The 26,927-nt window shown below is 37.8% G+C and overlaps 2 protein-coding genes across 2 annotated transcripts; both read left to right on the top strand.

The window, feature by feature from the left end:
• The first annotated feature begins 10,239 nt into the window (after positions 1-10,239).
• LOC134300779 (E3 ubiquitin/ISG15 ligase TRIM25-like) lies at positions 10,240-18,821 on the top strand. The gene is made up of 8 exons (XM_062985201.1): positions 10,240-10,830; positions 12,750-12,845; positions 14,089-14,322; positions 15,534-15,701; positions 16,560-16,653; positions 16,754-16,792; positions 18,064-18,093; positions 18,182-18,821. Exons 1-8 carry the CDS (start codon positions 10,240-10,242, stop codon positions 18,745-18,747), a joined length of 1,818 nt encoding a protein of 605 aa, XP_062841271.1. The 3' UTR covers positions 18,748-18,821.
• A 2,406-nt stretch (positions 18,822-21,227) lies between these two features.
• tmem14ca (transmembrane protein 14Ca) lies at positions 21,228-25,644 on the top strand. The gene is made up of 5 exons (XM_062985604.1): positions 21,228-21,317; positions 23,035-23,119; positions 23,314-23,415; positions 25,101-25,188; positions 25,453-25,644. The coding sequence occupies exons 2-5, from the start codon at positions 23,044-23,046 to the stop codon at positions 25,508-25,510; spliced, it is 324 nt and encodes a 107-aa protein (XP_062841674.1). The 5' UTR covers positions 21,228-21,317; positions 23,035-23,043; the 3' UTR covers positions 25,511-25,644.
• The last annotated feature ends 1,283 nt before the right edge of the window (positions 25,645-26,927 follow it).

The raw sequence follows: 26,927 nt of genomic DNA, 5'->3' as shown, positions 1-26,927 counted from the left end.
CTCATGGCAGAGGAATTCTGTGTTCTCTCTCAATCCGGGATGTTTCATGCTCATTTCAGTTGCAGTTATTATTTTACTCTACATGAGGTTTTATCCAAAAGGTTTATAATACAGTTAAACTTAAAGCCATGTGCAAACTTCCTTCACACCAAGCTTTTATTGTGCACAAGCCATACTGAAAAAAGCTTTCCCAAACTATTTAGACAAAACTGGAAGCATATTTATTTGTTAGTGTGGCCTTTTAACAATATTTGTGACTAAAACACCTAAACATAGTCAGTAGACGAGGTGCCCACATACTTTTGACAATATTTTTTGAATCAAGTAGATTTTGTCAAATTTTATAAGACAAAAGTACAGTATATGTTCCAATTATTCAGTCACAGGGAAGATTAAAAAAAAACTTTTGACCTTAAATGTATATGGTTGAAAGGTCACAGCTTTTTTTTTTATTTATGATGCAAAAATTCTTATTTATGAAAGTCTTATTTATGAAATACATATATTTATAAAGAAAATATAGGATGTCATGTAATGTATCCATATTCAGGAAACAATTTATTGTATTATTAATATTATTATAGAAAATTTTATTATTATTAATATTTATTATTACTATTATAGAAATAATAATAATAATTAGAAAATATTATTATCATTATAACAATTAAAATTATTATTATGATCACTATTATAGAAAATTGTATTTTTATTACTATTATAAAAAAGTTATTATTATTATTATTTTTATTATTACTACTACTATAGAAAAATTGTATTATTTTTATTATTATAGGATCCTGTATAATAATAATAATTATTATTATTATAAAATTTTAAGATTAATATTATAGAAAATTGTATTATTATTATTATTATTATTATTATTATTATATATTTGTTTTATAATTATTAGAATTACTATTATAGAAAATTTTATTATAATTTTTATTATTATTATTACAGAATTTTATTATTATTATTATTATTAATACTATTATAGAAAACTGTATTATTATTACTATTATAGAAAACTGTATTATTATTATTATTACTATTATAGAAAACTGTATTTATTATTATTATTACTATTATTATTATTACCATTACTATTATTATAACTTATTAGTTATAGAAAACAGTATTTATTATTATTATTATTGTTATTATTATTATTATTATTATTATTATTAATAGTAGTAGTATTACTATTACTATTATAAAAAACAGTATTTATTATTACTACTATAGAAAACTATTTATTTTTATTATTATTAATATTAGTATTACTATTATAGAAAACTTTATTTATTATTATTATTATTAATATTATTATTATTATTGCTATTATATAGAAAACTGTATTTATTATTTTTATTATTATTATTATTATTACATTTTCTAACTGACCGCGTTTGCAACATGAGGCCACGTCTCCTCAGCCTTTCCAGTGCAGTGAGCTAATTTGACAGCTCCCAGAGTGCCGTGGATTGTCCTCAGTGAGACAGGTACCCTAGGGCGAGTCAGCTGGATCGTGGCTGCTTACAGATTTGGCTGCAGCTTCCTGCTGGGTGTCATCTGTCTCCGTGCCGCGGCGCTGGCTAACTTTTTTCGTCCCCTTGACATCATGGGGCTGAGCAGTTTGTGCCTGGCAGGCCTTGTCTGTCCAGGTCTGCCATCAAAGCAGCCATCGAGCTCCTGATCCAGGACGGCACCGTTCTCAACAGACACCCCCGAGCATCTCACAGGAAAAAAAAAAAAAAAAAAAGATTAAAAAAAAACACAGCACTATGCAAACTTCTCTCACATGCTGGAGGAGAATGGATGTGCCACTCTTGTGCACCGTTGCTTGGTTTTAGTGCTAAGGGACTTATTGGCATCACAGGGGCACAGCAACTTCACTTCCTGTCACTGTGATGAGCAGAGCATGGAATCCATATTGTTACAGGTCCACATGTCTGTCTGCCCGTTGCCTACAGTTTGACCAAATGTGTGCCAATCCACTGAAGAGACAGCACACCCTGGCCTTTGGACATTAATCAGAACCGACAGAGATTTCACCCAAGGAGGTTTACAGTTTAACACTGCGAGACGGTGACAAGGGGCGAAAGAGGCTTTTCAGAAAAGCACATGATGATAAGTACATATGCTGATTTTCAGACCGCGCCAGAAGAGCAAGTACAAGGACTTGTTCCAACCACACAGTGGGACGAGCCAGAGCTTTAACCAGGATGTTTCTTGAACTTTCCATCTCACTGTCGCTCTGACTCGCAGGCACTTAACTTAAGGGGGCACCAGGGTTACGCCCTGCTTAAGGACCGAGCAGGCAAACTGAGAAACAGGGGGTCTGTCTGAAAACCTAGTGAGCTGCCATGTATTACCTGCTGCTTACATAGGCAGCTGTTTATGTAGAAGGCAGATTATTTAAATGCACTACTTAGACAGCTGTGATGTCATCGGCTGTCCCCACCTACTGCCAATGTTAGCCTCAGGTCATTCAAACCAATGGGCTAAGGTGGTGCACAACCTGCTAGCATGCCAGCTAACATCTTCCTGTGTCAATGACAAACCCAAAAATAATTGCAAATAATTAGCCTTTATAAACCTTTATAAAAATTCAAAATTAATAAGAATTTCTTGCATTTAAAATTTTTCCTACGTCATAGAAGAAAAATGCAGCACTGAATGCTGGGATTGCCTTCGCAGGTGAGGACACACACAAAGCTCCCTTGTTATTGGGTAACTGGATACGACTAGACTGGGAGGGAAGAATGGGGGGAAATACATAAAAATAACGCAATGTAGATTCAAACCAGCTCATTCTGTGTAATGTATATGGTTTTTTTTTTATTGCAAAAATGCCTAAAATAACATAAAATGTATGCAAAAAAGAAAACCACTTGTGAAGTAAGGTATTCTTATTTATGAAATAAATATATTTATAACACGCTATATGTCATGTAATTTACTCACATTCATGAAGCAATTTATTGTAATATTATTATTATTATTATTATTATTATAAAAGATTATATAATTATTATAGAAAATTTTATTATTATTATTATAGAAAATGAATTATTATTGTTATTATTATTATTAATAATAATATTAATATAAAACTATTATTATTAATATTATACAGAATTGTATTATTATTATTATCATAAAAATGTATTATTAACAATAATAATATTAATATAGAACATTGTATTGTTATCATTATTATTATTATTATTATTATAGAAAATAGTTTTTATTATTATTAATATTATTGTTATTATAGAAAACTATTATTATTATAAAACTATTTTTATATTATTATTATAGAAAACTGTAGTAGTAGTATTTTATTATTATAGAAAATAGTATTATTATTAATATTATTAATATTGATATAGAAAACTGAATTATTATTATTATTATTATAAAAAAAATATATATTTTTTAATTATATTATAGAAAATTGTAGTAGTAGTATTACTGTTATTATAAAAAAATTTTTAGTAGTATTATAGAAAATTATAGTATTATTATTATTATAAAAAATTATAGTATTATTATTATTATTGAAACTTGTATTATTATTATAGAAAATTATAGTATTATTATAGAAAATTATAGTATTATTATTATAGAAAATTATATTATTATTATTATTAGTATTATTTTTGAAAAATGTATTATTATAGAAAATTTTATTATTATTATTATAGAAAATTATAGTATTATTAATATAAAAAATCGTATTATTATTATTATTACTATTATTATTATAGAATTTTTTTTTTATTATTATTATAGAAAATTTTATTATTATTATTATTATTATTAACAAAGCTGAAAAGCACTAATGAATGAAAATTTTCTAATCGACTGTGTTTGCAACATGAGGCCACGTCTCCTCAGCCTTTTCAGTGCATAAAAATTATGCAATGTAGATTCAGAACAGCTCATGCTGTGTAATAAAAAATTACAAATACTTCATGTACAAAATATTAATTACAATGCAAAAATAATCACTAAACTTCATTCTTACAGTTCTTACAGTATAGTTCTCTTTTAATATGGTACACAATTATTTATGTTATGAACATGCACTGAATGCTGGACTTGTTTTCACAGGTGAGGGCGCACACGAAGCATTATTGGGTCAGAATATCAGTCAGAATAAGGCACCTCAGTAGGCAGCATTGTAGGGCATCTAAGAATTTAGACAGGCTTTTTCTCAGGAGCACAGAGAATGACAAAAATGCTGTCTAGATACAGAGCTCACTAGGTTTTCAGACAGACCCAGGGACTAGCAGTAAGGAAAGGAAGAAACAGAATCCATCTAAGAAATAGAAAACAGCAGATAAAGGGTTAAAGGTAGAGGTTGAAGAGTAAGCAAGAGGCACAGAACAGAGAAAAGACAAAATAAAAGAGCAGAGGCCAAGCAAGTTGCTGCGCCCCAGGGCGAGAGCTCTTGCCAGGGCTGCGAGTCGTGTGTAATCCCCCCACCTGTTTAACGCCACCATTAGCAGCGTTCAACCGACCGCGATAAGCTTACCGAGTCCCTACGGCTGACTCGCAGGGCGCTGGATCAAGACCCAGGCGCATAGAGAGAGAGCAAAAAAGACAAAGTGCAAGTAAACAAGAGAAAGAAAAAGCCATTCGATGCAAAATAATTATACCCATTGGGTAATGTGTGTCCTGTGGTTAGAAACGGTGGAGTCGAGATGTAAGGCCGTGCGCATGTGTTCGCGTACATGCCCGAAGGAGTAAGAGCCTATCCAAGGCTAGAGCAGACTCTGTATGCTGCTTACGTACTAGTTGAGATTTACAGTTAGAATTTGTGACATAACATATAACACATAAACAGCAATTAAGTGTGTTAATACAATCATTTATATATGTCCATCAGACAGCACCAGTTTTACTGGGACAGTTGGTTTAGATGGTAAATTGGCCCAAGAAATATCTTTATTTGGGATGAATTGGAATGCTGATTGTGAGCCAGGCCTTGTCACGTTTCCACAAAGACACTCTATTCCCAGAAAAATTTTGGTATAACTAGTCCGCTAGAGTCCGAGTCAAGTCACGGGTCTTTAGGCAAGAGTTCGAGTCAAGTCACGGGTCTTTAGGCAAGAGTTCGAGTCAAGTCACGAGTCTTTAGGCTAGAGTCCAAGTCAAGTCACGAGTCTTTAGGCTAGAGTCCAAGTCAAGTCATGAGTCTTTAGGCTAGAGTACGAGTCAAGTCACGAGTCTTTAGGCTACAGTTCGAGTCAACTCACGAGTCTTTAGGCTAGAGTCTGAGTCAAGTCACGAGTCTTTAGGCTAGAGTCCGAGTCAAGTCACGAGTCTTTAGGCTAGAGTCCGAGTCAAGTCGCGAGTCAATATAATATACACAACACATATAGTGGAAATGTACCATATAAATAAATAAATAATATGTAAGTTCAGATAGAAAAACAACAACAGATTAGCGACTGTATTTTGCTGTTTTACTTAGTGCCTTTACTTTCCTAGTCATTGTGCAAATAAATGTAATTTCCTCACAAGAAGGTACCAGTTAAAAGCTTAAACTGAAGCCGCTCAGGTGGCGCAGCGGTAAAAAGACACGCTGCAACCAGGGCTGGATTCTGAGTGTGTAGTATCGAATCCAGCTCTGCTTCACCGGTTCGAGGCTGAGTGGCTGTATGAGCAACGATTGGCCGGTTTCTCAGTTGGAGGGTGGGACAAAGAACCCAGGATGGTCTCTCTCTGTCAGAATGTGATTACGACCTCTGCCGGCTGATTCGAGGCGCCTGCACAGAGATGAGGAAGAGTGCCCTCCGCATGCAATGCTAGGTGGCGCCACACTCATCAATGTGTGGGTGGCAAAAATGCATCCTGCTGCTGCCCATGTTTTCGGAGGGGTTAGCTTCGATCTCCTCGGTCAGGGCAGGGTTCGGCATAGACAGAGAGGAAGCACGATGCAAATTGAGCAATTGGATGCGCTAAAGGGGGAGAAAAAGGGGAAAAAATACAACAACAAAAAAAAAAAGCTTAAACTGATACTTTTTGTTTCATTGCAAAACAAAAGCATGTGATAAATCACGGCACAGCGGCCAAAATCCAAAACAAAGCAAAAAAATCATAACCGCTGCTTACCTTAGCTTATGTTCTTCCAGATGCTATTACATTTATAACCGTTTGTTGTCCCATTAGAATTATAATCCATTATTTTTTAAATAATTAAAAACCTCTAAACTTTTCCCGGTTGTGAAGTAAATCGAGCGTTTCATTGACACATCATCTGTGTGACGTAAACTGAATAAATGCAAATAACAGCATTTCTTACTAAAAATTTAAATCAGAAGGTCTGATTGGTTCAGAAAGCGGTCTTTCAACCATTAGCGCTAATTCTGTAGGAGCGTTCCATTCACCCCAGCTGTTCCTGTGAAGTGTACTACGTAGAGTATTCCACCATTGTAAGTGAGATTCCAATCCAAAGGTAACAAAAATGTTCAAATGAAGTGAACTTCAAACTGTGTAGGGAGTAGGGAGCGACGCTTCATCACTACGCCGGAAGCTGGCTGGAATATTTACCCATTGCGTGTGTTGCGGGTTAAGACGGCCGGAGCGTTATAAGAGAGCAGAATATTTATAATAATAATAACAGTATATATAATTTTCACACGTAACTCATGTTAACACATGCTGACGCTAGCGACTCTTGTTGTTCACGAGTCATTTTTTTGCGAGTCATGAGTCATTTGAAGCAGACTCAAGTCCCCATCTCTAGTATAACTCCATATCAATGCCCAGGACTTTGGAATGGGATGTCCAGTAAGGGTGGCACAGTGGTTAGCTCTGTCCAAAGACATGCAGTCAGGTAAATTGGAGATACAAAACATTGTTCCATGTGTGTGTGTATTTGTGTTTGTTCTGTGATGGACTGGTAACTTGTCTGGCGTTTCCTATCTTTTGCCCGATGAATTAGACCCACCATGACCCTGACCAGGATAAAGCGATGGTTAAACAGACAACGAATTAATGAATGTCAATTTACATTTACGGCATTTAGCAGACGCTTTTTTTCCAAAGGGACTTACAGTACTGTGACAGTATCCTGTCTAAGCAATTGAAGGCTAACGACCTTGCTCAAGGGCCCAACAGTGACAACCTGGCAAAAGTAGGGCTTGAACCAGCGACCTTTTGATTATTAGTCCAGTACCTTAACTGCTAGGCTACAACTGCCCTACATTTTCAGCATTTAGCAGATGCCTTTATTTAAAACAACTTACAATTGAGACATTGCAGGCAATTGAGGGTTAAGGGTCTTGCTCAAGGGCCCAACAGTGGCCACCTGATAGATGTGGGCCCTAAACCAGTGACTTTCCAGTTACTTAACCGGAGGGGTTAAGGTAAGTCAGGTAAATTGGAGATACTTAAATACTTGTGTGTGTCTGTGTGTCTGTGTGTCTGCCCTGCGATGGACTGGCGCCCTGTCCACAGTGTTTCTGTGTGTCTTGCTCCCATTAAGAGCCGGGATGGGCTCCAGCACCCCTTGCAACCCTGATTAAGGTAAGCAGTATAGAAAGTTGTATCAGCAGCAGGGGTCACTACAGTGCACAGGGTAATTGGATGCATACAAACTAATATAGTGCAATTTTTAAACAATAAATAAATGATAACACTGTCTCCCAGTTTATGTACCAGTTTTATACTAATGGTGTTAATAGAGATCAGGTCAGGGCTCTTAGTCCTCTCAGTCCACAGCAACTACAGGGGCACAGTCATGAAACAAGACAAGGCCAGTTGCCAGTTGTTTGTTTGTTTATTAGGATTTTAATGTCATGTTTTACACTTTTGGTTAGTCATGACAGGAACGTTACTCATTACACAAGATTCATCAGTTCACAAGGTTAATATCAAACACAGTCATGGACAATTCAGTGTCTACAATCCACCTCACTTGCATGTCATTGGACTGAGGGAGGAAACCGGAGCTCCCGGAGGAAACCCACGCAGACACGGGGAGAACATGCAAACTCCACACAGAAAGGACCCGGACCGCCCCACCTGGGGATCGAACCCAGGACCTTCTTGCTGTGAGGCGACAGTGCGATGACAACGAGTCAACATACGTACCTTTGGCCATACGGTGTAGCAGTGGCGTTATTTAAAAGTTTGATTGTACTTTGTTTCCATCTAGTGGTTATAAATGTAAATGCAACAGCTTTTTCAAGCTACAGTACAATGTACAGTATATGATAAGTCACTCAGCAGCTTTCAACAAATCACATTTAAAAACCTGTTGCAATCAGACATATTCATCCCCAAGAAGAAACAGTGATTTATAACTATACATTTTCTGCAGAGGTAAATATTAATGCATTAAATATGTATTTATCTATAGAACGATGACTTTTAACCATTGTGTAGTCTGAACAGTCTGTGTACTCTCCTTGTTCTAGGGGTCAAAAATGACCTGCCTTCACTAAACTCCTAAAATAAGTCATCTTAATTAAATTATATTAACTATTATAATAAATAAACCCCTAAAATAAGTCATCTTAATTAAATTATATTAACTATTATAATAAATAAACCCCTAAAATAAGTCATCTTAATTAAATTATTATATTATAACTATTATAATAAATAAACCCCCAAAATAAGTCATCTTAATTAAATTATATTAACTATTATAATAAATAAACCCCTAAAATAAGTCATCTTAAATAAATTATATTAACTATTATAATAAATAAACTCCTAAAATAAGTCATCTTAATTAAATTATTATAACTATTATAATAAATAAACCCCTAAAATAAGTCATCTTAATTAAATTATATTAATTATTATAATAAACAAACCCCTAAAATAAGTCATCTTAATTAAATTATATTAACTATTATAATAAATAAACCCCTAAAATAAGTCATCTTAATTAAATTATTATATTATAACTATTGTAATAAATAAACCCCTAAAATAAGTCATCTTAAATAAATTATATTAACTATTATAATAAATAAACCCCTAAAATAAGTCATCTTAATTAAATTATTATATTATTATAACTATTATAATAAATAAACCCCTAAAATAAGTCATCTTAATTAAATTATCTATCCCAGCTTTTCACTGGGTGCAATAGTAACACCCTGAATGGGGCCCCAGTCCATCGCAGGGCAGACACGCAGACACACACCCATTCACCTATAGGGCAATTCAGTGTCTCCAATGAACCTGACTGCATGTTTTTGGACTGTGGGAGGAAACCACACGCAGACACGGGGAGAACATGCAAACTCAGCACAGAAAGGACCCGGACCGCCCCGCCTGGGGATCGAACCCAGGACCTTCTTGCAGTGAGGCAACAGTGCTACCCACTAAGCCACCGTGAGCATCTCAATTCTATTGAGATTTGGCTTTTCCTGGAGTGACCTCAGATATGCACAATGTTTGTGATGAATAAGGTAGTTTAGGAATTAACCCTTTCATGCATGGTGGTCACTAAAGTGGACAGCTATTTTTCAGCTATTTAAGTCATTATTCTCTATGTGCGTAGGTTTTACTGTTATTGATGCATGGGTAGCACTGTCGCCTCACAGCAAGAAGGTCCTGGGTTCGATCCCCAGGTGGGGCGGTCGGGGTCCTTTCTGTGTGGAATTTGCATGTTCTCCCCGTGTCTGCGTGGGTTTCCTCTGGGTGCTCCAAAAAAAATACAGCCAGGCTAATTGGAGACACTGAATTTTCCTATAGGTACCTGGCTGCCAGGATGCATAAACCAGTGCATTGTAGTGCCGGTCCCAAGCCCGGATAAATAGGGAGGGTTGTGTCAGGAAGGGCATCCGGTGTAGAAACTGTGCCAAATCAATAACGCGAATCAAAAACAAAGTAATAGTTTTATTAAACCATTCTGGAAAAATATTGATTCATGTTGTTATGATTCATGCATGATAGGGTTAAAATATGGGTTATATTGAAGTAAATGTAGGTCATTTTTTAATATGGGCAGTATACAGAATAGGAAGACTACACAAGGTTTAATTGATATAGAACTTGCAATGTCTTTTCCAGGTCACTGCTACCAGTAAAACCAGTAAATCTGCAGAAGTCAAAATTGTAATGATTAAACTGTAGTTGCTTGTGTAACTGATGATTGGAATAACAGCTTGCACTTTGAACAGGAAGTCATACTCTCCTATTTTTAGAGACTGGAAAGTGAAAGTAAGTGTGTTAAGCAGATTAACAGCTAGAGGAATGGCGGAGGCGAATATTTCGGTGGAAGAGGAGCAGTTCTGCTGCTCAATCTGTCTGGATCTGCTGAACAATCCAGTCACCATTCCATGTGGACACAGCTACTGCAAACCCTGCATCACACACTTCTGGGATCAGAAGGATATGAGGGAATGTCATTGTCCTCAGTGCAGGAAAACCTTCACCGTCAGGCCCGAGCTGAACCGAAACACGGTTCTGGCTGAACTGGTGGAGAAACTCAGAAACACTGGATTCCAGCCGTCAGGTTCGAGAACCTCAAACTTCGCTCCATCAGAAGGGGTCATGTGTGATGCCTGCAGTTCTGAAAAACGACCAGCTGTCGCGTCCTGCCTGGTGTGTCTGGCTTCGTATTGTGATGTTCACGTTAAACCACATTATGAATCTCCAGCTTTTAAAAAGCACAAACTGGTTGCAGCATGCAGGTGTTTACAGGAGAAGATCTGCTCTGCTCATGATCGACTGTTTGAGTTTTACTGCCGGACAGATCAGATGTGTGTTTGTTGCCTTTGCACCATGAACGACCATAAAAATCACGACACGGTGCCAGCAGAGAGTGCAAGAGCTGAGAAAGCAGTAAGTTTTGTGCATATATATATATATATACACTGATCAGCCATAACATTATAACCACCTACTTGTTTCTACACTCACTGTCCATTTTATCAGCTCCGCTTACCATATAGAAGCACTTCGTAGTCTACAATTAGGTGGTGGATCATTCTCAGCACTGCAGTAACACTGACATGGTGGTGGTGTGTTAGTGTGTGTTGTGCTGGTACGAGTGGATCAGACACAGCAGTGCTGCTGGAATTTTTAAACACCGTGTCCACTCACTGTCCACTCTATTAGACACTCCTACCCAGCTGGTCCACCTTGTAGATGTAAAGTCAGAGACGATCGATCGCTCATCTATTGCTGCTGTTTGAGTCGGTCAGCTTCTAGACCTTCATCAGTGGTCACAGGACGCTGCACACGGGGTGCTGTTGGCTGGATATTTTTGGTTGGTGGACTATTCTCAGTCCAGCAGTGACAGTGAGGTGTTTTAAAACTCCAGCAGCGCTGCTGTGTCTGATCCATTCATACCAGCACAACACACACTAACACACCACCACCATGTCAGTGTCACTGCAGTGCTGAGAATGATCCACCACCTAAATAATACCTGCTCTGTAGTGGTCCTGTGGGGGTCCTGACCACTGAAGAACAGCATAAAAGGGGGCTAACAAAGCATGCAGAGTAACAGATGGACTACAGTCAGTAATTGTAGAACTACAAAGTGCTTCTATATGGTAAGTGGAGCTGATAAAATGGACAGTAAGTGTAGAAACAAGGAGGTGTTTTGGCTGATCAGTGTATTTGCCTTTAAAACATGTAGTTGCATGGCATGTACCACATTATAGGACAATTCCAATAAATGACCACAGGAAAATCATATTGAACATTGTACAGTTGCAACAAAAATGGTTTTTGCAGTGTAGAGGAGGGGGTGGCGACGTGGCTCGATGGGTAGCACTGTCACAGCAAGAAGGTCCTGGGTATGATTCCTGGTCCTTTATGTTTGGGTTTCCTTCTGAAGCTGTGACATACAGTCATGTTAGTTGGAGCTACTAAAATTGCCCCTAGGTGTGTGTTTGCCCTGAGATGGACTGGCAACCTGTCCAGGATGTTTCCTACCTTTTGCCCAGTGAATCATCCCCAACCCGACCCTGATTAAGATGAAGTGGTGGTTTGTTTGTTTGTTTATTAGGATTTTAACATCATGTTTTACACTTTTGGTTACATTCATGACAGGAACGGTATTTACTCATTACACAAGATTCATCAGTACACAAGGTTATATTGAGCACAGTCATGGACAATTTTGTATCTCTAATTCACCTCACTTGCATGTCGTTGGACTGTGGGAGGACTTTGGACACGCAGACAAACTCCACACAGAAAAAACCCGGACCGCCCCACCTGGGCACATAGAAAATAATGACTTAAATAGCTGTCCACTCTAGTGACCACCATGCATGAAAGGGTTAAAGCATATACTTGCATGACGTGCACCACATTATACTACAGTTTCTTATTTTTATAAATACTTTTATTATTTTTACATTTAATCAAGTGAAATGATCACAAGAAACCATACTAAACATTGTAAAATTGCATTGTAGTTGAGGGACAGCACTGTGGCTCGGTGGGTAACACTGCCACCTCACAGCAAAAAGGTCCTGGATCAGATGGAGCTGTCCGGGTCCCTTCTGTATGGAGTTTGCATGTTCTTCCTGTGTCTGCCTGGGTTTCCTTTGCTAGATCACCCACGCATAGAGTACCCAAGTCCACCTACAGGGATAATTTTGGAAGTCTTATTGGTCACTGAACCACTGAGCATTTCTGCTTTTAAAGTGAAATGACACTTGAGAATGTGAGGAAGGCGAGGTAAAATATGAAGAGACACTGATATAATCTATATGTTCATAAATAAGGTTTTGTTTTAATTACAGGAGGAGCTTTTTAGACTGGACACAACATTAAATCAGATGATCGAGCAGAGAGAAAAAGAGTCTGGAAATTTAAGAAAAGCAGTTCATTGTACCAAGGTAAGTATTGGCCTACCTACACTATACTGACGTAGTTGCTTAGCTTAGCGTTAACCACTGCCAAGTTGCCTCTGTTGGTTTCCCATTCAAGGCCCTTAATCATAAACTGCTTGCATTGTATCGGTCTTTCATTTAATTGTTAAGAATTATTGGAGGGCAGAAACACTAGTCTTCAGTAATCTAAAACACAGTCCTTTTTTAAAACTTGTGGATTTGGACCGTGGTAACGTTATCATGTTCAGACTTACATTTTGTGACATCATAACATCGAGTCTGCAGGTATACTTACTTTTCCATGTATAATTCATCATGTATTTGGTAATATCAGCTTGCTCTTGCATGGTTGTTTTGCTAATATATAATAATTGTACAGATGACTGTATGCACCAGTGGTCCCCAACCACGGGCTGCAGACCGGTACCGGTCCGTAGCTATTTATTACCGAGCCGCACAGAAAGAATGAATAATTAGAAATCGCTAAAAAAGCAGTTTGCACTGCTTCTATTTTGAGTTTTATTGTCTTATTGTCACCCCTAGGTGGGAGCAGCGTCTTGTTGCAGCGAAAAAAGCTCATTTTACATCGTTTGTGAGCAATATTAGTAAAATTCTCCCGCCCCCGCCGGTCCGTGAAATTATATCTTATATGAAACCGGTTCGTGGTGCAAAAAATACACTATATACCAGCGTTTCTGGTTTTAATTATTTATTATAACTCTATATTAATTATAATAGTAATGCTCATGCTTTTGGAATGGGATGTTCAACAAGCTCATGTTGAAGTGTCCACATACTTTTGGCCAAGTGGTGTATACAACTATATACACTTTGAAAGAATGTATTAAATACTTAATAGATTGATTTCTAACAGTGGTTATGGACCCTTAACACTCCTTGCATTTAGAATAAACATTCCTTTGAGATTTTGGAGTTGCCTTCTGCATTGCCATTTTTGGCTGGCAGAGGGGGCACGGAGATATGGATAATTATTTCATTTTTTCTGTGAGCTCAAAGAAGCCTTAAAGATGCATTAAAATCTTATTAAGATCATCGTTTCTGACATAAGTAAACCAAACCATATAGCACAGACAACTATGTCATGTCCAGACTCACTCAGATCACATTCTGCCATTTGGTGTAAACGTTATCAGAAGTTATTAATCTGTCTGTGTCTGTATATAATTTTATGAATTACACATGTTGGTATAATCTGCTATTTATTTTTTACATGTCGTCCTCATAACAGCGTAAAGCACACACAGCTAGTGATGAGATCAAGCAGATTTTTGCTGATCTGCTGATCTCTGTCCAAAAGATGCGCACTCAAGTGCTGGAACAGCTGGAATCCCAGAAGGAGAGCGAGCTAAAACAAGCTCAACGACTGCTGGAGAAAATTGAAGTGGAGATTACTGATCTTAAAAAGACCAGTACTGAGCTTGAGAGGATGCTAAAGACTGATGACCACATTGATTTTCTTCAGGTTTGACCATATTTTTATTGTACCATTTATTTTCTCCCTTTTTCTCCCGATTTTTTTAGTGCGTCCCATTTGCGTTATTGCTTCCTCTCAACTGGTGCTGACCCCTGCCCCTGATTGAGTAGAGCGAACCGACACACGCCCCCTCCGACACGTGTGCAGTAGCCGACTGCATTTTTTCACCTGCACGAGGCGAGTTCACACACCCTGACACACCCTGATCAGCATTATTCCTCTACTCTGTGCAGACGCTGTCACCCAGCCAGCAGAGGTCGTAATTGCATCAGTTATGAGGTCCCTGTCCGGCATTTCCCTCCCTGAATGAACAACAGCCAAACGTTGTTCATGTAGCCGCCCAGCCCAGTCAGATGGCAGAGCTGAGATTCGATATGATGATGAGATTCGAAACCCCAGCTCTGGTGTGCTAGCGTATTTTAACGCTGCGCCACCTGAGCGGCTGTACCATAAGCAAAAATGTTGACTAATAATGTTATATGTAATCAACTTACCAATTTTTAAATTGACATTAATATATTTTTAAACCATATATCGGCCGCTCAGGTGGCGCAGTGATAAAAACACAGACTGGAACCAGAGGTGGGATCTCTGAATACATCTGAATACATCATATTGAATGTCAGCTCTGCCTGCCGGCTAGGAATCTGCTGGCTGATTGATGGCACCTGCACAGAGATGAGAAAAAAAGTGCTCTCAGGGTGTGTCTCTCCGTACACAACGCTGAGCTGCACCGCACTCGTCAAAGTGTAGGCGATAAGATGCACATGGCATGCTGCCCACGTGTCGGAGGGGGCGTGGGTTAGCTTCGTTCTCCTCAATCGGAGTGGGGATCGGCATTGGTAGACGTGCTAAAAGGGAGCAAAGGGGGAGAAATTGCATAAACAAAATAAAAAAACCTCCATATATTGGCAGGCATGCTGATCAGCTTAAGTTTTGACCACATACTGAATGGCCAAATGTGTGTAAACATCTGACCATTAGCTAATTTTACCTCATTTTGGCATACGACTATTGGTAAAACAACATAGGTTGACCTTCTTTTGTAATTTTCTTACCTTTTATGTTACTACTGATCTTGGATTAACTAAATAAATGCATTTAGATCTTTTAAGTTGATTTATTAATTGATGACATGGTTTATACTTGTTAACTGTGTGCATTTCTATAGTAGAGATGATGTTACACTGTATTTTTAGAGTTGCCTGTCTTTGAATTATCCATCCGAGCTTCAAGCTGTGTCCGTCTTCCCCCATGGAGCCTCATTCGAGTGTGTCGTTCAGTCTCTCTCAAAACTACAGAAGAGCCTGAAGGACGTCTGCAGTACCGAGATAAAAAACATATCAGAAACAAGTGAGACTCATAGTGTAGTTTGTTTACTAAGCCTACTTTTAAAAATGTGCTTTTACTTTACTTTACACAGTCTACGTTGATAGCATTTAGGGTCTGTCTGAAAACCTAGTGAGCTGCCTTGCTGCCTACTGCCTACTTAGGCAGCTGCATAAGAAGGGAGGGCTGTAATGAAATTAGATTATATAGATGCACTACTTGTGCATCTAAAGTGTGCGTTAATGGCTGGTGGGAGAGTGCAAATAAATTTTTTACATTTTCATTATGATGGATCAGAAACAGGTTTACATGGCTAATATTCTTCTTTTCAACAAATTACTTAAATAATTACCCACCTCGCTCAATCAGATAAAAATTGTATCAGAATGGGCTCAATCTAACTAGTCTATTCTGACTGAGGTGTATACACGGACATTTTCTATTTTATTAAAGCTATTAGACTATTAGCTATTGTTAATGGACTACTGTTCCTTATGGGCTTCAGTGAAATTATAGTGGTTGGGGGGCAGGAAAGAAGAAGAAGAACCTTTATTGTCATTAGATAAAGGTTAACTGATTAAATGGATTAAATATAATAAAATAAATATAAATAAAATTAATTATGGGTATGTGTGTGACTTAGGATATTTACATGGGTGGAAACAGTAAGTCTATAAATGTAATATACATGTAATATACATTTACTATACATTTACTATACTTTCACTGCATGCATCCACTTTTACTCATTTTGTACTTGCATAAACTAGTATTCATTAAAGTCATTAAATTAAATATGTATTTAGGTACAGTTTACATAAAACTGCATTAAGTTTTTGATATTAATGCTGCCAATTTTATTATGCAATATTTTGCCATTGGTTAAAGGATGAAAGAAATCTGCACCAATAATATCACTGTTACTGTTAATTTTTTATGTTTTGGTAGTTAAGGACGCCCGTATCTCTCGGAGCAAGAAGGCCAGGAAAAGTGAGTGTCCTGCTATGTGTTTTTTATCTTTAAAAAAGTTAAATTAAATTAGACTTTTTCTAATGATTTAATTGCTGTACTTACACACTCTCTCTAACAGAAACACCAAAACCAGCAACACAACCTGTTTCCATCCCAGGTCAGTAATCCTGTGCTGAATCTGTGCTATGCTTGAAATAAACACATATGGCCAAAATTATGTGAACACCCGACCATCACGTTATCATTATTAGGTTTTGGGATGTATTTATATGTTTAAGCATTAAGATGTCCCTTCATTTAAACTAAGGGGTCTGAAGAAAACACAAAACACTCACTCGCTCACTTTCTTAAACGCTTATCCAATTAGGGCTTATCCCAGCAATTCAATAGTCGCAAGGCACACAGTACCACCCTGGACGCAGGGCAGACACACATACACACACACACACACAAACAAACACACATTTACCTATAGGGCAATTCAGTGTCTCCAATTAGCCTGGCTGCATGTTTTTGGACTGTGGGAGGAAACCGGAGCTCCTGGAGGAAACCCACGCAGACACTGGGAGAACAAGCAAACTCAGCACAGAAAGGATCGAACCCAGGATCTCCTTGCTTAGCCACCGCGCCGCCCATAACTAGCAATAAATAAATAGATAAATAAATAAATAATAATGGAGTTATTATTCAGTGTAATAAGGTCTGTAGTGAGTTCTTGACATTCTTGGTGCAAACACGCCTGGTTCCGTCACATCCGGCAGGAGCAGCATTGTTGGCACGTCAGTCTCGACTTCATTCCTTAACCTCGGGCGGGTAAAGAGGTTTCCATCAGAACCACCTCGGGGTAAAACAACAGAAAATGTAGTTAAAAATGTAATGTCTTTAGCATGATCTATTCCTATTCCTGCCAATGTTTATCTATAAAGGTTTCATGTGTATATGCTACATTTAAGGGGACATTAGCAATGGAAGTATTCAAGTTTACGAATACCGAAGGAGTCTGCATGGGGTGCTTACAGGTTCGAATATCAGCTTTGCTGCCAGCAGGTCGGGTGCCTATACAGACAATGACTGGCTCGTTTGTAGGGTGGCATTGCCAAAAGGAATTTATGCAATTACGACCTTTGCTGGTTGATCGATGGTGCCTGCACAGAAACGAGGGACAATAGAGATCAGTGCGTGACTCTCCATATGTGATACTGAGCACCATATGAGCATATCATGCAGTTAGTCGTGGCTATTCTCGGTCAGGAGTGGAGGTCAGCAGTAGTAGAAAGAAAGTGAAAAGCATTCGGGTAATTAGATATGACTAGATTGGGGAAAAAAAAGTTGGGAAAATCATCAAAAGGAGTCTACGTGCTTTTGGCCATGTAGTGCATATATTATGTTTTTATCAGCTGTTATTATTTCTGTGTTTTCTTTCTCTAGAACCAAAGATAAGGGAGGATTTTTTACAATGTAAGTTCATAACGGACACAAACGTACACAGAATCAATAATGTGATGGGTATTCAGTTCTGTCATAATGATATTCTTGTATTTAACAGATGCCTGCTTCCTTACTTTGTCTGCACCGAACCACCCAAATCTGAGTGTGTGTGAAGGAAACAGGGCAGTTGAATGTGTTGCTCTGGCAACGTCGGTGAACACTTGGCCTCAGGTGCTGTGCCGAGAACGTCTGACAGGGCGCAGTTACTGGGAGGTAGAGTGGAGCGGCAAGGGCGTATTCACAATCGGCATTTCTCAGGCGCCAGTTCTGGAGAATGGGTTTGGTGGAGACGATCAATCCTGGGCTCTGGACTGCTTCCAGCTGTCTTATGTGTTTCGTCACGCGGGTGAAAGCGTCCCCGTTGTGGCCCCCAAGTTGGTCAACAGGGTGGGGATTTATTTGGATTACAGGGGAGGAACCTTGTCTTTTTACAGCGTCACCGACACCATGACTTTGCTCCACAGGGTCCGTGCTGACTTTACTCGGCCGCTTTACCCCGGCTTTGCACTCTGGGCGTATGGCTGGCAAAGCAACACTTTTTCGCATTTTTTTAACAAGCAGAGTTTTCACTCTACTGTTGAATCTGTGTCTGTCAGACTAGTAAATATGTGGCATAGGCACTAAGGATGGTTGTGTGACTGGTGGTCGCCAAACACCATGACAAATCACGGATCAGTATGGCCAAACAGGCATGCCATAACATTAAAACCACCTCCTTGTTTCTACACTCACTGTCCATGTTATCAGCTCCACTTACCATGTAGAAGCACTTTGTAGTTCTACAATTACTCTGCATGCTTTGTTAGCCCCCCTTTCATGCTGCTCTTCAATGCTCAGGACTCTCCCAGGACCACTACAGGGCAGGTATTATTTAGGTGGTGGATCATTCTCAGCACTGCAGTGACACTGACATGGTGGTGGTGTGTTAGTGTGTGTTGTGCTGGTGTGAGTGGATAAGACAAAGCAACGCTGCTGGCTGGAGTTTTTAAACACCTCACTGTTCCTGCTGGACTGAGAATAGTCCACTTGTGGACCACTGATGAAGGTCTAGAAGATGACCAACTCAAACAGCAGCAATAGATGAGCGATCGTCTCTGACTTCACATCTACAAGGTGGACCAACTAGGTAGGAGTGTCTAATAGAGTGGACAGTGAGTGGACAGTGTTTAAAAACTCCAGCAGCGCTGCTGTGTCTGATCCATTCATACCAGCACAACACACACTAACACACCACCACCATGTCAGTGTCACTGCAGTGCTGAGAATGATCCACCACCTAAATAATACCTGCTCTGTAGTGGTCATGTGGGGGTCCTGATCATTGAAGAACAGCATGAAAGGGGGCTAACATAGCATGCAGAGAAACAGATGGACTACAGTCAGTATTGTAGAACTACAAAGTGCTTCTATATGGTAAGTGGAGCTGATAAAATGGACAGTGAGTGTAGAAACAAGGAGGTGGTTTTAATGTTATGCCTGATCGGTGTATTTGTCCCAGCCTTTGTCAGGATTCTACAATGTCCGGATGAGATCGCTATGGCCGAATATTTGCACTTTCTCTCATGACCAGGCAGTGTTACTGCTGCGCCATATGTTTGACAATACAGTATTCTGAAATGGTGATTCTAGGAATGTTCAAGGTCTTAATCATTGCCCCTTTGGTGCAATAAAATGATCTTAGCTTGAACATTAGAATCTCTGGGTGGTGTTTGTATAACACATCACATGTGAATCACATTAAGGCTTATTATTAAATTCCTAATAGTTAATCATGTTGTAGCCCAACTTTAGGTCATACAGACTAGCTGTATGTTTTAAGATCAGCAATATTATGTAGGAGCTGAATAATTCTTACATGTCAGTATTAACAAAATATCCTGCTATTTTAAAAAAGCTACATTGATTTTATTTCGGTAATTTGTTGTATTATTTGAATGATACAGACTTCATTTAAAGCAAAAGCTCTAGCTCTGCAGAAAGGTTTACAAATTATAAATCCTTGTTTTACTTGTTGGGGTTGAATATTTCTGATTGTAGCTGTGTATACTAGTTATTATAGTAGTTAATGTGCATGTATTTGGGAATGTTGGATAATAATCTCTTAATATATGAAAAAATGCAATTATAAAGTGCCTAATAAATGACAAAAGCTTTCTTAATTACAATACATCCACAATACACTGATCAGCTCCACTTACCATATAAAAGCACTTTGTAGTTCTGCAAGTACTGACTGTAGTCCATTTGTTTCTCTGCATGCTTTGTTAGCCCCCTTTAATGCTGTTCTTCAATGGTCAGGGACCCTAACAGGACCACCACAGAGCAGGTATTATTTAGGTGGTGGATCATTCTCAGCACTGCAGTGACACTGACATGGTGGTGGTGTGTTAGTGTGTGTTGTGCTGGTATGAGTGGATCAGACAGCAGTGCTGCTGGAGTTTTTAAATACCGTGTCCACTCACAAGTGTAGGGTATTTTAGTAGTTGTGCACTGAATGGGACACTATAGAGAGCAGCATTGGACTGCTTCATGTACTTGTGTCCTTATTAAAATAATGTATGTACTGAGTTTTGCACATGTGCTGTAAACTTCAGCTTTTATTGGATAATGTAATTTGATAATTTCATATTAAGTTGTAGTATTAGTAGTAGTTGCAGTAGTAATCAGAAGATCACTGGTTCAAGCCCAACTACTGCCAGGCTGATATTGTTGGTCCATTGAACCTCAGTTGCTGTATAATGTCACAGTACTGTAAGTCACTTTGAATAAAAGCTTTTGCTAAATGCAATAAATGTAAATGAAAGTCCATAATAACAATGGTGGAGGTGTTCACATTTGATGTAGGGCAAAAGTGTTCACTTTGCAACAGGCAGTTCCATGAATTAACAAAACACCTGAAATTAAAATAAGCGGTGCTTTTATAACTCTAATTATAAACTTTGGCTTTGGAAATGTAGTTGTAAGTGCTTTCCAAATGGCTCCCGCCCCTCTATTAGAATATAAACCACTTAGTCTTCACTACAAATACTGTACCCTTCGTAGAGACAATCGCTTCTTCAAATGAACTACAGCCTGACTCAGAAAACTCAACTTCCCATGATTCCCATGATACGTGAACCCGGAAATACTGGCTGAGTACAGTAGTACACAAGGACGACTTTCACGTGCAGGTGGTGAACGCTACCTCTTAAACAGTGAGTAAAATTACATGTATTTTGCTACGAATAAGTGAATTCATTATATTACATTGTGCAAATAAATAAAACTATTGGGAGCCACAAACTGTATTAACTTTGCGAATTTGACATTAGCATAATAGCTACTCTGTGTTTATACGCAGTTACTAGCTTTTGCAATCTACACACACACACACACACACACACACACACACACACACACACACACACACAGATAGTGATAAATACTGCTATACTGTCAGTGTACATCTCTATCTGTTATTACAACAATGAATACCACTGTCATTTATGTCTTTTTTGAGCAGGTGAGCATTTATTATATCCAACAATTTATAGTATTATGCAAATTTTTGCATTGCAGTCAGTTATAATGGCTATAGACTAGATATGAGATGGATATTCTCATTAATCATGGCTACAGACTAGATATAATATGGATACACAACAGCTATTTATTAAATTGACCATATTTTTGCATTGTAGTCACTGATCATGACTAGTCTACATAGGATATGGATACTCAACATGTATTTTTTTTTAATTGACCTTTTTTTTTTTATTACAGTGGCTGATCATGGCTATAGACAAGATATGATATTGATAAGCAACATTTAATTTATTAAATTGACCATATTTTTGCATTGTAGTCACTGATCATGGCTATTGACTAGATACAATATGGACACATGTCGTTTATTAAACTGATTGGTCATAGCTATAGACTGGATAGAATATAGATACACATGTATTTCATTAAATCAACCATATTTTTGCATTGCAGTTGTTGATCATGGATATAGACTAGATAATATATGGATACACAACATGCAATGTATTAAATTGACCACATTTTTGCATTGTAGTTGTTGATCATGGCTGTAGACTAGATATAATATAGATACACAACATGTATTTCAATAAATTGACCATATTTTTACATTGTAGTCACTGATCATGGCTATTGACTAGATACAATATGGACACATGTCATTTATTAAACTGACCACTGGTCATGGCTATAGACTGGATAGAATATGGATACCTAACATGTCATTTATTAAATTAACCATAATTTTGCATTGCAGTCGCTGAACATGGCTGTAGACTAGATATAATATAGATACACAACATGTATTTCATTAAATTGACCATATTTTTGCATTGCAGTTGCTGAACATGGCTACAGACTAGATATGATATGGATATGCAATTTGTTACTTGTTAAATTGACCATATTTTTGCATTGCAGTCAATAATCATGTTTATAGACTAGATAGGACATGGATATGCAACATGTCTTTTAATTAATTGACCATAATTTTGTATGGCAGCCAATGATCATGGCTAGATAGGTTATGAATACACAACATGTAATTTATTAAATTGAGCATATTTTGCTGAACATGGCTGTAGACTAGATATAATATAGATACACAACATGTATTCACAACCATATTTTTACATTGCAGTCACTGATCATGGCAATAGACTAGATAAGATATGGACACACAACATGCAATTTATTAAATTGACCAAATATTATGCATTGCAGCCAAGGATCATGGCTATAGACTACATAGGACATGGATTTGCAACATGTCTTAATTAATTGACCATATTTTTGCCTTGCAGTCAATCATAATGGCTATAGACTAGATATGAAATGGATACACCACATGTCTTTTATTAAATTGACCACCTTTTTGCATTGCAGTCGCTGATCATGGCTATAGACTACATAGGATATGGATATGCAGCCCTTATTGCATCTGGAGGAGTGATGGGTTATGTCAAAGCAGGTGTGTATTCTGAAATCATCACGCTTACAGTGGCAATTTGTGTAACAGCGATTAATATAATGACATTTATAGATAATTTGTTTGATAAAAACTGAGCAAACTATTCGATTTTGTCTATTCTGTAGATGATGTAGTTTCTAAATTCCTGAATCATAAGTCACTGTAAAACCTTGAACATTTAAACTTTTTTACAGGTAGCGTTCCTTCCATGGCAGCTGGCCTGCTGTTTGGAGGCCTGGCAGGTTTTGGTGCCTACCAGATATCACAGAACCCAAGAAACATTTGGGTGTCTTTAGGTAAGTGATGTATATTGCAGAAATAATGTAGATTATCAATAAAAATATACAGTTAAGGAGCTTGGGTGGCACAGCAATAAATTACGCTTACCCACTACCACTGAGATCCGTAGATTCAGGGTTAGAATCTTAGCTGTGCTATCGGCCAGTCGGGCTTCTACATGGAAAGTAATTCCATGACTATTCACCTTGTAGATGTAAAGTCAGAGACGATCGCTCATCTATTGCTGCTGTTTGTGTTGGTCATCTTCTAGACCTTCATCAGTGGTCACAGGACCACAGGTCACCATTTTTGGTTGGTGGACTATTCTCAGTCCAGCAGTGACAGTGAGGTGTTTAAAAACTCCTTCAGCGCTGCTGTGTCTGATCCACTCACACCAGCACAACACACACTAACACACCACCACCATGTCAGTGTCACTGCAGTGCTGAGAATGACCCACCACCTAAATAGTACCTGCTTTGTAGTGGTCCTGGGAGAGTCCTGAGCAGTAAACAACAGCATGAAAGGGGGCTAACAAACAGATGTACTACAGTCAGTGATTGTAGAACTACAAAGTGCTTCTATATGGTAAGTGGAGCTGATAAAATGGACAGTGAGTGTAGAAACAAGGAGGTGGTTTTAATGTTATGGCTGATCAGTTTAAGCAGTGGTAGCTCAGTGGTTAGGATACTGAACTAATAATCATAAGGGTATGGTTCAAGCTCCTGTACTGCCAGTTTGCCACTGTTTGGGGCCCTAAGCACCCTTAAAACCTTTAACCCTTAAAAGTCACTTTGGAATAAAAGTGTCTGCTAAATGCCATACATGTTAAGCAGTTAATTACTCTTATTTATTACTTTCATTGCTGTTAAATGGTTTCAATAGAAGAAACAGCTGGCATCTAAATCTGCAGTTCATGAATATTCAAATTGTTTAAAGTCATAAATTAGTTCCAAATCAGAGTTGGTTTCACATGACAGGCAATACTTCTATGCTGTCCAAGGTTAAGTGAAAAAGTTCTTGGTGCAATAATTTTGGCAAAGGTAAATGGGTAGCTCTGTCACCTCACAGCAAGAAGGTCCTGGGTTTGATTCTCAGGTCGAGCGGTCCGGGTCCTTTTTGTGTGGAGTTTGCATGTTCTCCCCGTGTCGGTGTGGGTTTCCTCCCACAGTCCAAAGACATGCAAGTGAGGTGAATTGGAGATACAAAAAAATGTCCATGACTGTGTTTGATATTAAAGACTTAAACTGATGAATCTTGTGTAACTAGTGATTATTTGTCCTGTCATGAATGTAATCAAAGTGTGTAAAACATAACGGTAAAATCCTAATAAATAATTTCTAGATTAATACAATTCAAATACATAATTTAATATAATGTTTTAAGATTGGTCCGGTATAATAAACTGCATCTTGGTGGGTCTCTTTCCAAATGTGTGATTGGAAGCAGGGTTGCAAAGGTAGCCAGACATTTTCCAGCATCATTTACAAATCAGCAACAGTTTGACAGTGTGTCCTGCTTAGGAGTTTTACACCCTGGTGTCTGAAGTTGTATGAAATAAAAATGTGAGTGTATGAAATCCCAGTAGTCCAACAGGAGAATGGTAGATATGGTAGCTATTCTCAGCATTTCTCAAAAAAAAAAAAAGGAGACATCTAGACGTTATTTGACATGCATTAATACTTCAATGTGTCTTGGACAGCTACATCGGGAACCCTGGCTGGTATAATGGGGGTGCGATTTTACAGCTCCGGAAAGTTCATGCCTGCGGGAATTGTGGCTGGAGCAAGGTAAATAATGCTACACATGACTGAGCCAATCTCAGTCAATCATAGGCTACATTTACACTACTGTGTTCATTCAGTTTCTGTTATACATTTTTTTCACCTGTAGATCTATTTCAGCTGTTTTTTAGCTATAGTTTTAGAAATGCAAAAACCTTCCCAGACTGAACAGTGACACTGTGATTCAAATAATCAGACTAGCATGATTCTAATTATGAATGGAACTAGTTACACATAGACCATCTAAAAATCTGTTTATTTCTTTTCCAGCATCCTGATGTTGGCAAAACTTGGAATTGGATTTCTACAGAAGCCACATGGGTCATAAGTGTTGCCAGAGAATAGAAACAAAACAATGTTAGTTTTCTGTCTTAAAACATGATGAATTTAGAATAGTGACAGTCAAATGGGATCTTGTTTTGTATAAAATGTGTAATAAATGATAAAAAAAAATGAAGCAGAGTTGAATTTTGCATTTGTAGCAGTGTAGAATCGCATTGAACGCAAATGTGCCATCAAGTTGTTACATGAATAACACCATCAGATCTGGGTTGGTTCAGAGTTGGTTAAACTTAAATCTATATTCACTACACCTAGTAAAATATATGTTGTATTTTTATATATATATATATATATATATAAATATATTATTTGTATGTTGTTATTATGTATTTATCAATACATGCCTGGTTTTGGGAATATGCAGAAATACCTCGATTTAATGGACCTCCATTTAACGGACTTTGGATTTAATGGACAAAATCTGTCACCTAAATGATAAACAGAGTTACTTCATTGAAACTTTTCCATTCAATGGTAACATCTTTCGTAACAAACTCATGTGTAGTTTGAATGAAAACTAAAGCAAAAGTAGAACTTAACCCTTGTTTACATAAAATTTAAGAAATTAAATAATTTATTCATTATTATTATTTTTTCTATAGAGACTAAATACAGTTCCACTATTATTTAGTTTGTGTTAATTGTTTTAACATCCTTTTGCTAAACAGATCCCTTATCTTCATATTTGTAAATAGAAAATAAAAATACATTTCATTTTATAGTCCATTTAGGAAACTTTAAAAATGTCATGTCTAACCCAAAATTAGACGCTGCAGGTTATTACGCTCACTAGGTCACCATCTAACAGCCGGCTGGGCATCTACACAGACATGATTGGCTGAAGCCCTGCGATGGATTGCAGCTCTGCCTTGCGCCCAGTGTTACCGTGTGAACCTGATCTAGTAGCCTAGTGGTTAGGGTACTTGACTGGTAATCAGAAGGTCACTGGTTCAAGCCCCACCACTGCCAGGTTGCTGCTGTTGGGCCTTTGAGCAAGGCCCTTAACCCTCAATTGCTTAGACTGTATACTGTAATGTAAGTCGCTTTGGATAAAGGCGTCTACTAAATGCCTAAAATGTAAATGATCTACTGTGACCCTGAGCAGGATAAAATGGTACATGAAAATAAAATAAAGTCATGGCAAGATTAGACACAGCAGTATATTACGCCAGCCCACCATCTGTGGTGCCACTGGCCTGCTCACGTATATACACAATTGGCGGTGTCTGTGGGAGGAAAGGACGGCAACAGTGACTTTTACTCATATATACTTATATATATATATATATATATATATATATATATACAGTGTATCACAAAAGTGAGTACACCCCTCACATTTCTGCAGATATTTAAGTATATCTTTTCATGGGACAACACTGACAAAATGACACTTTGACACA

The sequence above is a fragment of the Trichomycterus rosablanca genome, chromosome 23 (genome assembly GCF_030014385.1).
Source record: "Trichomycterus rosablanca isolate fTriRos1 chromosome 23, fTriRos1.hap1, whole genome shotgun sequence".
NCBI classification, from domain to species: Eukaryota; Metazoa; Chordata; class Actinopteri; order Siluriformes; family Trichomycteridae; genus Trichomycterus; species Trichomycterus rosablanca.
The sequence above is the reverse complement of the archived record's forward strand: the minus strand, read 5'-3'. Positions and strand labels throughout refer to the sequence as shown.

Coding starts and splice junctions, on each gene's coding strand:
- tmem14ca (XM_062985604.1), top strand. CDS start 23,044: ATGGCTATAGACTACATAGGATATGGATATGCAGCCCTTATTGCATCT. Junction 23,120..23,313: donor GATGGGTTATGTCAAAGCAG/GTGTGTATTCTG, acceptor ACTTTTTTACAG/GTAGCGTTCCTTCCATGGCA. Junction 23,416..25,100: donor AAACATTTGGGTGTCTTTAG/GTAAGTGATGTA, acceptor TGTCTTGGACAG/CTACATCGGGAACCCTGGCT.
- LOC134300779 (XM_062985201.1), top strand. CDS start 10,240: ATGGCGGAGGCGAATATTTCGGTGGAAGAGGAGCAGTTCTGCTGCTCA. Junction 10,831..12,749: donor GTGCAAGAGCTGAGAAAGCA/GTAAGTTTTGTG, acceptor TTTTAATTACAG/GAGGAGCTTTTTAGACTGGA. Junction 16,793..18,063: donor ACAACCTGTTTCCATCCCAG/GTCAGTAATCCT, acceptor TTCTTTCTCTAG/AACCAAAGATAAGGGAGGAT.